This window comes from Vicia villosa, linkage group LG4, assembly GCF_029867415.1.
Source record: "Vicia villosa cultivar HV-30 ecotype Madison, WI linkage group LG4, Vvil1.0, whole genome shotgun sequence".
In the NCBI taxonomy this organism is placed as follows: Eukaryota; Viridiplantae; Streptophyta; class Magnoliopsida; order Fabales; family Fabaceae; genus Vicia; species Vicia villosa.
The window spans coordinates 155,411,143-155,425,447 of NC_081183.1; the positions used below are offsets into that span (position 1 = coordinate 155,411,143).

The 14,305-nt window shown below is 33.0% G+C and overlaps 1 protein-coding gene across 3 annotated transcripts; it reads right to left on the minus strand.

The window, feature by feature from the left end:
• Nucleotides 1-639: 639 nt before the first annotated feature.
• Nucleotides 640-10,783, minus strand: LOC131595614 (folylpolyglutamate synthase-like). Of its 3 annotated transcripts, none has more exons than XM_058868009.1 (17): nucleotides 10,662-10,783; nucleotides 10,130-10,302; nucleotides 9,767-9,966; nucleotides 9,340-9,405; nucleotides 8,923-9,032; nucleotides 7,901-7,961; nucleotides 6,862-6,945; nucleotides 5,862-5,918; nucleotides 5,625-5,685; nucleotides 5,393-5,439; nucleotides 5,139-5,216; nucleotides 4,646-4,804; nucleotides 3,307-3,621; nucleotides 2,950-3,028; nucleotides 2,723-2,878; nucleotides 2,188-2,387; nucleotides 640-1,732 (listed from the first exon to the last, which is right to left on the minus strand). In XM_058868009.1, exons 1-17 carry the CDS (start codon nucleotides 10,739-10,741, stop codon nucleotides 1,673-1,675), a joined length of 1,986 nt encoding a protein of 661 aa, XP_058723992.1. In that variant the 5' UTR covers nucleotides 10,742-10,783; the 3' UTR covers nucleotides 640-1,672. The 3 variants fall into 3 exon arrangements, with proteins under 3 accessions (XP_058723992.1, XP_058723991.1, XP_058723993.1); XM_058868008.1 differs by having other exon boundaries at nucleotides 641-1,732; nucleotides 3,307-3,630; XM_058868010.1 differs by lacking the exon at nucleotides 10,662-10,783 and adding an exon at nucleotides 10,504-10,617 and having other exon boundaries at nucleotides 641-1,732; nucleotides 3,307-3,630.
• Between the last annotated feature and the right edge of the window lie 3,522 nt (nucleotides 10,784-14,305).

Here is a 14,305-nt window from a genome sequence, read left to right on the forward strand (position 1 = left end):
GGGAGGCCGTTTCCTGTACACTACTATTCTTCAAATTGACGTGTTGCATGCTCTCTTCAAATTTAGATAGCTTTTCAGATATGGCTTTTGAATTATCGTGTTGCACCTTGTAATGAATATTGTTCAACCGATCGTTTGCCCCCTATATGCCAATGTTAGTTTGAAGTAGTTAAAAGTCAGGGAGCATTTATAGTCTAAATATCCCAGGTAATAGCGGAGGTCAGTGCGAATGTTCTCCTTGATGAAACTCCTATGAGGAATCCAAAGAACGGAAGAGTTTGGAATACTCCTTAATCGTCTCTCAACTGAGCAGAGTCTTGTGGTGATGGATCAAAAGGATATGCTACTATGACCGAATATCCTTCTATTTGAGGGAGATGAGGAGGATCTTTTGTAGCTTCGGCAACTGCAACAGCAACTTGCTGTTGAGCGGTGGATCAGGTGGATTTAGATGTCATCATTGTTGATGAATCTAAACATCCGTTGTAAATAAGGTTAAATTCGAGGAAGAGGATCAACAAATGAGGATCTAAAGTTTTTGAGGAAAGAGATTCAAATTTCTTGGTCGAAGGAGATCTGATCAAGGAGATCGAGAAATGGAGATCTAAAATCTGATAGGAGATTTGGATTTCTAGGTCGAAGGAAGTCTAATTGAGGAGATCAAGAAACACAGATTTGAACGTGAAGATTTGCGGGAATCAGATTTTGATTCCCACAGATGGCGCCGTCATTTCGTTAGTGGAATCATAGTTCATCGACGAACGAAGAAGGAGAGCTTATTATGATGGGCATAAGCTTTTGGTGTAGTAGAGAGGGGGTTGACTTACAAGGTTAACACTCCAACGCTCAAGTCAATCTGAGAGTGAAAAGTGATGTGAGAATGAGAATAGATTTGAATACCGGAGAAATAACACATTTTTCCTCTTAAATAGGAGACGCAATTTAACAACAAAAAACGTAGAGTGAGGCGTAGATCGCGGTCAGCCATCAGATTAATCTAGACGATCATCAAAGATTTAATAGGCAGAATTGTCTACTTCCAAGAAAGAAAGGATATACTTGTTCTGCATCATTTATTGCCTACATCATATCATTGGGCCTTTCATCTTAGGTTTCGTCTTGGGCCTTATGAACGAGCCATAACACATTTCAAATTTACTTTCTACAACATTGGTTTATTACTTACATATTAATTATAAAAACAATTTTAAATACTTACAAAGAAATAAATAATGCAATTACAAATTTGAAAGAGGTCTATAAAAAATCTCAAATGAAGGGTATACTAGAAAAAATAATACCTGCATGCATCACATTGCATGGTGATAGAAATATTAAAAAGTGTCCAAGTACAACTCAGTACAGTGTGAATTTTGCGACCCCATCAACAACAACAACAAAACTAGGAAGGACCATTATAGGCTTATGGCATTGTTGTCCTACCAGAGTACCTCCGTGGACTATCATATACTGTACTGAACTTTCTTAAGTTTAACAATGCCCGTCGAGTTGGCAAAATTTAACTGATCAAGTTCAAACAGAAAGAAATATTTGCACGCCCTTCAGAAGTCTCACATGAAATCAGCGTCTCATCTCTGAAGCGATTAAAATAATGGCAACTTTTGCTGCAATAGAAGTTTCCAATGCAAATACAAGTCGACTTCAATTTGAATCATCTTTTCAAGAGCTTTAGTACATCTCCAACCAAATGCAGTGATCCCGTGACAAGAACCTGCAACCATTAGTAAGAAATGGCTGTCAGCATACATTTCTCTACACTACATCCCACCAATGTTCATGCCTGGAAAATACGACTCGGGAGAAAACATCATTCTTCTCTATCTAGAAAAGGAAGTTTTGACCACTAGTACTAAAAAATACACTCACAGGGTTTCAACACAATTGCGAATGGCAAAAACAAGAAGAGGAAAGAGAAAGAACTGACAGATCCAAACTAAAAAGAATTAAACAGACTTAAATGAACATGATGGTAGAAGTACAGATTATACGTTACATGCCAACTATATACCCTTGCAAAACGGTAGAGAGAAAAGGTGAAGCAGAATATAATTGTTGCTTGATTAATGGTTTTTACTTTTTACTAGGATGCAAGCGGTTGACACCGTGTAAGTTCCCATCCATTAAAAAAGTCAACTTAAAAATAAAGTGCCGGTCCACATTACTCACCTGAAGTCTTGTTGCTGGGTGTTCTCTGGCGCAGTCCCTCAACCATTTTATTGTCAATGGCAATGAAGGAATTACTGCACTGCTTGGAGAATAGTTATGGGAAAGACATCCCTTTGAAGCATTATCATAAAGAAATTCTTTAGGTGGTAACATCAGCTTGCTCTCTATCTTGAAATCCTTTTCAAGCAAAGTGGTCATTTCTGCAAATAAACAACATAACACCCAGGTCAGAGGAGAAACCAAGCTCTGTGAGACTGTGACTACAATTCAGTCCTTTATAGTAGCACCTTCAGATGAGATTAAGGACTTCTACCATGGGATTTCAAAATAGTTTAATCAGACATTCATCTTTACCCAAAGCCTAATGATTAATGACAGTCGTGGTGGTAATTGAATTTTATCACATCGTTTGGTTAAATTTACAAGATCATATATTTTACACTTTTTCTACATGAAAGGAAATGTGACCAAGACAATCTTAATGCGAGGACTCTAGAGTGACAAAGTTGTTACAAGCTGAAAAGATAGAATGTACCCTTCCCATGCACAATCTTCTCCCATATTCTTTGTAGATTAAATTGCCATGACAGGTCTATCCCACTGAGATCAGAAGGAATAAATGATGCACCAGAAGTAACCTTGGTATACTTTGACAGACTCGGAACAAAAAGTGCTCTTGAGAAATGAATACCTAAGCAACACTTCAATACATTAGTACAATGCTACAAATAGAAAAGTACAAGTGATTTCAAGTAGGAATACCTGACGAAGCACATCCATTAACTAGCCGTGGAAGTAAAATGTTAGGATTTCTCACATCTAAGCAATTGAATAGAAGAATCTACAATTAATCAATGCTGAACATCAGGATGCAATTGATAGTCAATCAGATGATCAAATAAAAATCATATGGTACTCTGAATCAAGAAATTTCAACAATGACTAAAAAATAGTTAAGAGTTGGGGATTTGCATTGATATTGTTGGTTGTGAGGGACAACCTTAGTATTTTTACTTAAAAATGGGGAAATACTGAACTAATTATATACTATGTTATACCAACAGCAATAGTTAAGCTCAAAGAAAATATACCACAATAAACTGTTTTAGTAACACCTACCTGCCTAGAAGAATTCTCAAACTGCCCTAAGTCCTTGCTTTCACGTAGAAAGTAACCGTTTTCTGATGGTTCCTCACTAGTAGACATATGTGATGGATTTTTATATCCCTTTACGGCATTGGAGAACCACTTTGCACAAGCATCCATGCTCTCTGGACTATGAGCTCCATCCAAATAAAATATCAACTCTCCACAATTTTCAGACGTAATTTCTGAGCAGTCAGAATATAGAGAAGAGTCACAAACTATTTGAGCCCTCCCAGAAAAATGGGCACTTGAAAGGCCTTTAATAAATTCATCTGGCAAATTAGAATCCTGAAAATCCTAATATACAGGGAAAAACTAAGGTCAAAGTGGTAGAGATAATGAAAAAAGAGGAAGACCAACACAGCTTTGATATTAAAGCATCAAACGACGAAAGAAGGGCGGGTGGAATATTCTTTAAGTGAAGGGAAAATTATTATATGCAAACACAGTTGAAGTTAAAAAAAAATACTCGCTATCCATCCAAAAGTATTAAAATCTGATTAAAAACTCACATGTATGGAAAATAAACTAAGCATACCAACAAGGGGTCCACTAAATTTTTTCTCATACATAGCAAAAAGTGAAGCATTTCTAACTTAAAGGTGAAAGACAGTATATGAATTGTAATTTTAGCAAAAGTTGAAGCATTTCTAACTTAGAGGTGAAAGTTTCCGATCATATCATACCACAAGTTACACCATTTGAATATCTTGGGACGGAGAAATACGAGATATACAAAAAAATAAAATTTAAGTTGGGAATTGAAATGGAGGAGGACCTTAGGTGTTATATGTAATACAAAGGTACCGCTCAATTTAAAGGGAAAATTTTATCATACAACTTTAAGATCGGTTATGTTGTATGGGACAAAGTATTGGGCGGTAAGGAAACAACACAAAAATAAAATAGGTGTAGCAAAGATTAGGGTGTTTCGTTGGATGTGTGACAAGACTAAACAAGAAAGGATTAAAAATGGCAACATTAGAGAGAGAGTTGTGGCAAGGTAACACCTATTATTGAAAAGACGGTGGAAAGGAAACTCGGCTTAGGTGTTTTGGGCATGTAAAGAGAAAACCTATAGATTATGTAGTAAAGACTAAAGAAAGAGAGTAGATCAGATGAAAGGTATTCAAATCACTAGAGGTAGAGAAAGAACTAAAAAAGGCTTGGTGGTTGTTCTATAACACATAATTGCTGATATTATGATTATTTCCATTGTATTTTGATTTTAATGATCTACGACCTTCAACTACAAAGCTTTGCATAATATTCATAGATGCATGCATGAGCCAAGAGTAGAATTTTAACTGACATTTTGACACACTTTTTCCCAATTTCCTGTTCTCTGAAGCCAACATCTGGAAAGTGAGACTGCAAGAGCAGCATTATAGAATTGGTGATCACCAGATAACCGAAGCTTTAATCCCTTCATTTGTTTACAATCTAAAGGCTCAGTAACTTCAAGCGGAACCTACAGCCATTGAAAATAAGCAAACAATTATTGGCATTAGCAATAAAGAGGATTATTTGCTCATATATGAGGTTGCATGAGCATGCTTTTCCGATTAATAACCTATATTTTCGGCAAAACTAGAGCTCTCAAATACAGGAAGTAATTGGTTACATTACATAGATAATCGGTGAGCATAGGAGTTTCTGATAAGAACTTTACAACAGTTTTCTTGAAATAAAAGGAAACTGCATTTTTTTTAATTAGAAAATTGCAAGAATAAGAGACAATCTCAAAATGCTATTACTTTTTCTGGAGGCAATTTATAATAGCTAGGATTTAGTACAAAGATTACCATGAGTTCTTTGGCCCTCTCAAGGATAACATCCATTGCTTCAGGAGGTTGGGGTACTGTGAAGGCAGGAACTTTAGGCTTCAGGAACATGGAAGACATCAAATCTTCAGAAGATAAAAAAAGAAAATGGAGGTGGGGAGAAGGGGCTTTCAATTAGATAAATTGGAAACGTAAGTACTACACCAAGAAAACTATTTTTGGATAGAAATCAATGTGCAAGAGCAAGTTTGGTTGCTTTAGTAGAATTTTCTTACCTTAAAAATTCCTGCCTTGTGTGAAGTTATTTGTCCGAGAGTATCTCCTGCAGAGTTTTAATCATTTTAATTATCACTTCTATTGAAAAGATTCTACAAAATTTGAAGTATATAATGAGTTTCCTTAGATGATAGATTATATGATTGGCAAAGCAGATACACGTTAATCTCTTTCAGAGAAAATCAAATGCAAAACAGAAAAAAAGGCACAGAAAGTATGAGACATACACACCTAAAATCTCAGTATGATCCATTCCCAGTGAAGTAATGCCGCACACAATAGGTTCTTTAATCTGTACGTTCATAATCAGTTTCAAATAATATACTATTTTACTTAAGGAGTAAAAGAAAATTTACTAATTTCCATAAACTAATTATTCTATTAGTTCAAGCAAATATATTAAACAAAACTTTTAACAGCAAAAGTCAAAAAGAAGTAAATCTGTGATACCATATGTCAAATGCATACCACGTTGGTTGAGTCTTCTGTTCCTCCAAGACCAACTTCTATAATGGCAGCATCAACCTGTCAATGGGAGCGAGTTTATAAAATATTGGTTGTGAGGGGGAAAAGAAGAATAATAATTTGTCAAATGTAAGCAGATAATCAAATGTTAATAAAAACACATAAACAGCAGGTAAAACTTAAAAGTGCAATAAGTTGTATGAACTAGCTGATCATTATACTTAACTAAAAGGAGCAGCATATCAAAAGTAAAGGTTGAACAAGGATTCCTGAATCAAAACATAATAATTCATTCAGATACAGACATACGTATTAGAACACAAAAATTAATATAATCTATAAAGTTTAAAAAATGAGCAGTATTTCATCTTAGAGTATCAGAGAATGATGAAAAAGAAATTTGCTTTAAAAATATCAAGTTTAGTTTCGCAATAATCCTAATAACTTTTAGACAAAACATAACAAATGCTAGAAATATATAGCAGCTGAGATGGAGAAATTAGTCCATATGTGCAGAGATGGAAAGAATACTTGAGAGCTCATTAACTGGCTTTTTTTTGGTAAAAAAATGCTTACTCTTTTTTACATACTTAAAAGAGTATGTAAGGTGACAACTAGTAATAATACAAGATATCTTGTTTTTGGAAATAACATTTATTATAGAAGGAAACAGTTCTCCAGAGTTTAAAAAAAAGCACTTTGCAGACAGATAAAGGTAAATATTACTAGCAATTACATACTATTTTTTTCAAATCTAGATAGCATGGAAAACTGGTTTGGCTTCGCATCATTTAAAACAACATTAATTTTGCCCCTCCAAAATATGTGCAGGTAAGAGAATGTTGTAAATATCATTGGCTGATGGACAATGAGAATAGAACCTAGTTATGACAAGTTCGTCATATTGAATTTTCCACAATGGCTACTGCTACAGCGATATGTAGCAATTTATGCAAGGATAATACAGTATGAAACTCAGTGATAAACTGAAATACAAGCTTACCTGTTCAGATGTAAATATTTTGAAAGACAATATAGTAAGAAACTGAAACAGTGGGGGCATTGGAAGCTGCTCTGTTGCTTTTTCCTGCAAAATTAAGCTTTGGGAATTGAGAATCTGTCACGGACTCACGGGAATATGTCAATGGGAAATGCATAATATAATCACACAATATCTTTTCTTATAAACGGTTTATAATGTCACTATGAAAAGAAATCATCTGATTTGAAAACTACAGTACAGAAGTTATGATTTCCAATCAACATCTATGGGCAATAAAAGAAAGAAATTTATTTTAAAAAAATCATATTGCCTGGGAAGCTTGATAAGAGTTGATATGTTATCTTTTCAATCACAGAGTTTCCTCCCTTTTGATCTTCAAGATTAAATGTGCTGAGGGGTATTTAGAGGATTCAAAGGAAATAATAGAGCAGGTATCTGATAATTCCCTGTCTGTAGTACTAAGTTGTACAATAGCAAGGAAGGGAATGGCAGCAGTTGAATAGAAACAGTTGTTAGAAATGAGTGAGGGATGTATGAAAAGCAGTAAAGAAACTGATTTGGGTAGTGTGAAAAGGATCAAAAGAAGAAGAGAGGTGAAAAATCATGAGTGAGATTTGGGAAGGGAGGAAACAAGCTCCTTAAAAGTGTCCCGATATTTTCTTTTCTGTTTTCTTGAATCTTTCTCTATGTTATTTTTGAGACAGCAACTTCTCAAAATCAGCCACTTGAATCTTTCCCTATGTTTTTGCATAAGTCGCTATTTTTGAGACAACTACTTCTCAAAATCAGCCACAGAGAAGAGATTTTTGATGTTTTCTATTGTTAAAACTGAGTTCTGTTTTCCTTGTTCCTATAAGTATATTATCAGAAGGCCAAAAGAGAATGGCCACAATACTCCACCCACAGCAAATTCTTCTATTAAATATCAAATACAAAACAAAATGATATTGTATTAAAGCAATACTTGGATCTCGAGAAAAGTACATCTATTTAGAAAAGGAAAGTCAAAAAGAATTTCTAGAAAAATGTAAAATAATACCTCCAATTGGTTCCAACAATCCCAGAAACACTCTAAAAATTTATCTTCTGATATGTCAATCCTACAGGAGATATTAACAATTCAGAAGTTAAAGCTATACATTCAACAAAACTAGTGCAAAATGCACGAATTTAAACTAAACAGCTAGTTGCTCTGATGCACATGAAATATAAAGTTGGCACTACTTCATATAAGCATCCCTTATTTGCAAATCTATATTCCATAATCCATCCCTGCTTTTCAAAAGGAAAAACTCGTTTGATTTTACAATTAGGTGAAGGGTTTATTAACAAGATAATGTAAAGTTGTACAAGCCAAGATATACGGACTAGCTCTCCAAGGCTCCAACTCTTTGTGGACCAAAAGGTATTCTATTCCTCATAAAATTTTGTAAACATTCATAAATGCAAATATTACTAAATGTCTGTTTGTGTGTAATTTGTCTTCATAGATTTTTTGGTATTCACAACACAAGTATGTTTTGCTGAAGACTTGTGACTTTTACATACTACATGAACTTTGAGTAATTTTTTTCATTTTTCAGTAATCGTGTTAATTAATAATAATTCCTAAATATATCAAATAAAGGCCACCTGTACCCATTTATCCTAGCTTTGGGGTCGGCTACTCCACTTCGCTATCAGTGATTGGCGACATAGAATTTACTACTAAGCAGTGCAGGTCAAGGCAATTCTTTTTTACAATGTATTATTATAAAAATAAGAAAATAAGAATAGAACCTAATCAACTGAAGTCTAGATTTATTCTCATTCACCTGAGTTCATTGTTTTGAGTAACAAGTTTTGAAATTTCGTTATATATTTTGCAGGATTAACCATATACCTATGCTATACAAACATGCATGTATACACGTGTGTGTGTGTGTGTGTGTGTGTGTGTGAGAGACACATTGCAAGCAAACTATAGTGGTAAGAATAGATTATTGGAATACTCAATTGCTGATGCAGTATCAATACAAATGTTAAAATCAACCATACAAGAGGATTCATTCAATTACTAACCCATCTATACGAAACCGTTCACGCACATCAATTAGGTGAGGGGATGTGAAAACTCCAGTACGAAAGCCACATTCCTTTAATATTGCCTCACAGAATATGCATGTTGAACCCTGACAAGTAATTCATTAACTAAAAGGGGAAATGCAAGATAAACATGAATATTAGGATAACCTTTTGTCATGTCAGATACCTGACAAAAATACCAGACAACTATAAAATGATAAAATGTCTAATGTAGCATCTTTATTTCAATCATCTTAAGACAAATAATTAGCAACTTTAAGAGATAAACAATATTCATCATAACAAATAATAGTCCTTTTTTGAATCTTGAAGCAAAAGGCAAAATGATTTTACAACAACTGTGACAAATGACAAAATGATTCATGAAAATATGACAAACTATGAAAAGAGTACCTTTCCCTTTGTGCCTGCCACGTGAATAATTTTGAGTCTATTCAGATCTTCTTCCAAGCCCAAGATCTGCATAGAAAACGTGCATTTACTATCTAGTATTGAAATAAATATGATAAAAATCAGATTATTCAAGGAACATTTTCTGCTAATAGCGATACTACTAGAAGGGACTCCTAGAAAAAGAACATTTTGCCCTAATTGGTAAATGCATGTTTTTTAGCCTGATGAGTTCCAATCTCACAACCCACTTCTGTTATATTTAATTATCCTTAGTTTGGTTTGGCCAGATAGGTTAGGAGAAAATTATATCACACCTTCGAAACTAATTAAAGCAAAATGATGCCACAACCAATAACAAGTTGATAAATACATTGCATAATCAGTGTCCAAGACTTCAAAGTTCTGGGAAAGTAGTTTAGCATATAACCTTGAGATACATTGACATCCTTTTTAATTTATCAGGAAGGGGTGGCTTCTCCCCACGCCTTTGGCGAGTAATAAGAGAGGAAAGTTTCTCCATGGCAGCTTCATATGATGAAGATGATGGTAAGTTTTGTAGTTGTCCATTAGCGACAGCATTGCTTCCCCTTTCAAAGAGAACTCCAGATGACGTCTTATGTACAAATCCTAAAACATCAATCAAACCACAACAATTTTCAGAAACAAAATTTAAACCTTGTAACTTTGCAGTGTCACACAGTTACAAGTTTCCATAATACAAACGAGAATAAGTGTCCGCAAAAGAAATGATAAAAATACTTGTAGCGATCCGCTTTGAACAAGAGCTTACTTCTTCCAATAACATTATTTATGTCAGTGTATGCAGGTGGAATGACGTTATCAAAACTAGTAGTATATGCAGGAAATTGAGTGGATTTGAAATGCGTCCGAATCGTGTGTGAAACTCCAATCATCCCGGTCTTCGGGTACATGCTGAAATTAGTTATCATAAGCATATCAACCCTGCAACGCGCGTTATGACCATCATCAGAAAACAATACATGCAGACATTCTGATAGGAAAATTTGAAAACAAAAAACATTGTCACATTCAAAATCACAATACTATCAGATTATTGACGCTATAATCATAGTTAACAGGTTTTAAAATTTCCACAAATATGTAATCCTATCATATTAGCCCCACATTGATTTGTTCAAAAACCTTAACTATAGGCAGCTGTGAGTTGTAAGCATGAGCGAAAAGTAAGATTTAGGAATAATGAATCCATGGCGTTGAATGAAAATGAAATGATTACAAAAAAATGTTAGGATTTGTGAAGAAATTAAGAGAAAAGCATTGAATGGAGGAGAGAGACTAACAGTGAGAAAAAGAGAAGGCATGAATCTGAAAAGTTGTTGGTGAATCGATAGCAGGCACTAACGGGAATCCATAGTGACATAGTACATCCATTTCACCCGACAGTTAAAGCGGGTCGGGTTCACCTCTGGTTCAAAAAATTTATTTTAAGAATTTTTAATATTAAAAGGAGGAAAAGATAATTGAGCATGCAGTATATAGAAAACCGGACCAAACCGGTAGGTCGGACCGGAAATTGGAAGAATCATCAGTCTAGTCTGATAGTTGGACCAGGTATGCTATTGAACTGGTGAGAACCAGCTAAAATTGGGAAAAACCAATGAGCCGACGGTTTTAGAAAATCGGTGGTTCAATTGCATGTTTTTTCCACACAAAACGACATCGTTTTTATAATTTTTTAAAAAAATATAAAATTAAAATATAATTAAATTTGAAACAAATTTTCTTCGGTTTGCAATTAGACATGATTTAAAATTTATTTAAATTTATATTTTGTATTATTTTGTTGTGAGTGATGATTGTATTTAAAATTTGAATGTAAAGAAGAAACATGTGAAATGTGAAAGTATAATATTTTAAAATTTTGTAGGTGTTGTGATATTTTTTAGAGATTAAGTCATCTGGTTCGACCGATTTAATAAATATATAGTATTGCAATAAAGATCGGTTTATTCAATCGAATTATCCGGTTTAATCCGATTTTGATCAGTGACCCAATGATTTAACTAAAAAACCAGTGACCCAACACCTTCACCGGTTTGAAAATCAGTCTAATTTTTAAAACACTGTAGGCATGTCTTTAAAATAATAATAAACACATTTTGACTTCAATTTTATGTAAAAAAATTTGAATAAATTTTTTAAAATTTTGAATAATAACAATTTGTATAATAAATATAAACAAATAAATATTGTCCGTATAATCAACAAATTACATTTATTTACCTCGTATTAAATATAACTACTTAAATCTTAGCATTATTAAATTCTTTAAAGAGATTAATTTTCTAACGAAATTCTCTTTAATTCGAAAAATTAGTATATACAATTACTTAATCTGTATTTAAAAATCTCTAACACTTATTTTTTGTTTATTTTTAAAAATAATAAATTCATATTAAATTATTCAAAACTAAATAAATATAATATATTAATTAGATTAATTTATATTTAATCTAATTATTTTTCAATCTTCATTTATTTAAACAAATTAAAATAAAACAAAATGTGCACTTTGTAAACTAGTTCTACACTGACACTCAATAAAAATGATGCATTGAACAATTATTTTAAAAATCAATTATAAAATTAGCATAATATGGTGGCTTTTTTAATATACTACGATCTTTAAAATTATTTAGTATATATTTATTAATCTCTTTAATTAAAAAATAATATGCATTTGATGAAAAAAATTATAGTCAAATTAATTTCGAGGACAAATCTCAATGTTTTAAGTCAATATATTAAATCAGATTTGATATAATTCAAATCTAATTATACTTGTGAAATACAATAAAGAGAGGGCACATTCATCGTATTTGATTGCTTGACTTTATATCTTGAATTTTGTAGAATTAGTGAATGATTTTCTAAATTTTAGGGTAGAAATTTGCATAGGAGACTCTTTTGAGTTGGATAATGGGGATGAAGAAATAATTTTTCCTATCTTTCCTCCGAACTAGCGGGAGTAGGGAAAGATAGGTTCATCCTCCCTTATAAGGAGGAACCATTTTCTTCTGTCATGCTACGTTTGACTGATTCTCTTATGAATATCGTGTCTCTAGGCTAAATGGATCAAATAAAGAATATGTAATTGGTTTGGGCGACCCAGGTCACTGTCGAAAGACTCAAAGGACGTCGCCTGCTTGGTTATTCCTTGGCCCATTTGGTTGCTTCTCCTTAGGTCCTCTGAGTGCTTCTTTCTACACCCAATAAAGCTATAGTCCATCGTCCCTCAAGCATGAGGTTTGGAAAGGATGAAGTGGTTAACTTAAACAAGCTAGTGTAGCCTTTGGTAATGAATTTTTCATGCTAGGGACGAGTCCCCCAAGCATCGATGGGTGCAAGTCCTTCAAGTGTTACTTGGGCGAGTCCCTTAAGCGGTTCTTGGGATGAGTCTCTCAAGCGCCAGTTAGGATATCACGTGCATCATTTAATGCTTAGGCATGCTAGTTTTTGTCTCACAAAAGCGCGATTATTGTGAATTAGTGATTATATGCATGCGGACATATCTAGTTGTAGATGCTTTCGCTCTCCAACTGCTGGCGCACGCATATGCTAGAGCAATGATAGCCTACGTGGCCTAAGCAGTTTTCTTTAAAGTAATAAGGCTCCACCTCATTCTTCTTCATATTATTTCCATATTTTTCTGCTTCACCCAAGTACGAAAGAGCTTTTCTTTAAAAAAAAAAATTTAGCCCAATCATCACTGTCACGTCTGTAAAAAGTTAAAAACATCTAAATAAAGAACAAAAATACATTTTAAGTTTATATTTTATTAAATTTTTATTAAGTTTATATCAAACATATAAAATAATAATATTATATTTCTTATCATGTATCAAACACATGATAATTTTATATTGTTATTATATCATATATTTATTCTCCTTCTTATCTAGGACATCTAAGACAAGTAAAAAAATTGTCGAATTGAACTGAAGTTAAAATAATTGAACTATTATGTTATGTTACTGAGTATGTGTTACGCAGACAATTTTAGAATCAAATCAAATGACAAATAAACCTAAACAAAACTAAACACGAACCAAACAAAAACTTCAAATGAAAACTTCTAAAAACAAGTTTAAAACTTTTTGTTAAAATTTTTAATATATATATATATATATATATATATATATATATATATATATATATATATATATATATATATATATATATATATATATATATATATATATATATATATATATATATATATATATATATATATATATAACGGTCTAGTTCTTTAACAGATGAATTGATTTGGAAATAATGATTTTTTTAGAAGTGTGGTACCATTTAGAATTTCAAACTAAGATATCAAATCAATAATTTTAGTTATCAAGGAAAAATTGAAACGGTTCAATTGTGAGTATTATGTTATTAATAAATTTATTTTCAAAAATATACAATAATAAAATATTAATATCATATTTTTTATGGTGTGAGAAAAAACAATTAAATATTATAATGTTTTATATCTTAGTTCTTATTCTCTTTCTTTTGATATCATGTCTCTATTCTATTATTAGCACCAAATAAACTCTTCGAATAATATGATTGACCTCTCCCATCTCCTGTATTTTGAGAATTTTTCTTGCCAACCCCAAATTATGTTGGCGCAACAATCGGGGGAGGGTCAAGTTCGGGAGCATTGTTAATTTCCGGGACATTCCACTTGAGCAACACACCTTTGTGGGAGAGACACCACTTCTCCACCTAAAACCTTAAGATAATAGGTGAGTGGGTTCTCCCACTTATATATGCTCAAGTCACCACATGCATTTCCAAATGTGGGACTATTATCCACACTCACACTTGCATTATTCTCAACACTTCCCCTCAAGTGTGAGTCTAAAATGCTCCCCCTTCATGTGGAAACTCCACTTCCACATACACTTGTACCGCCGGACACACG

Bases quoted from the DNA above. Each gene is read 5' to 3' on its own strand.
- LOC131595614 (XM_058868008.1), bottom strand. From the start codon at position 10,741: ATGTCACTATGGATTCCCGTTAGTGCCTGCTATCGATTCACCAACAAC. The intron at 9,967-10,129 runs GTAAGCTCTTGT...TTGATGTTTTAG, and splicing joins AAATAATGTTATTGGAAGAA to GATTTGTACATAAGACGTCA. The intron at 7,962-8,922 runs GTTAGTAATTGA...TATCTCCTGTAG, and splicing joins GAACGGTTTCGTATAGATGG to GATTGACATATCAGAAGATA.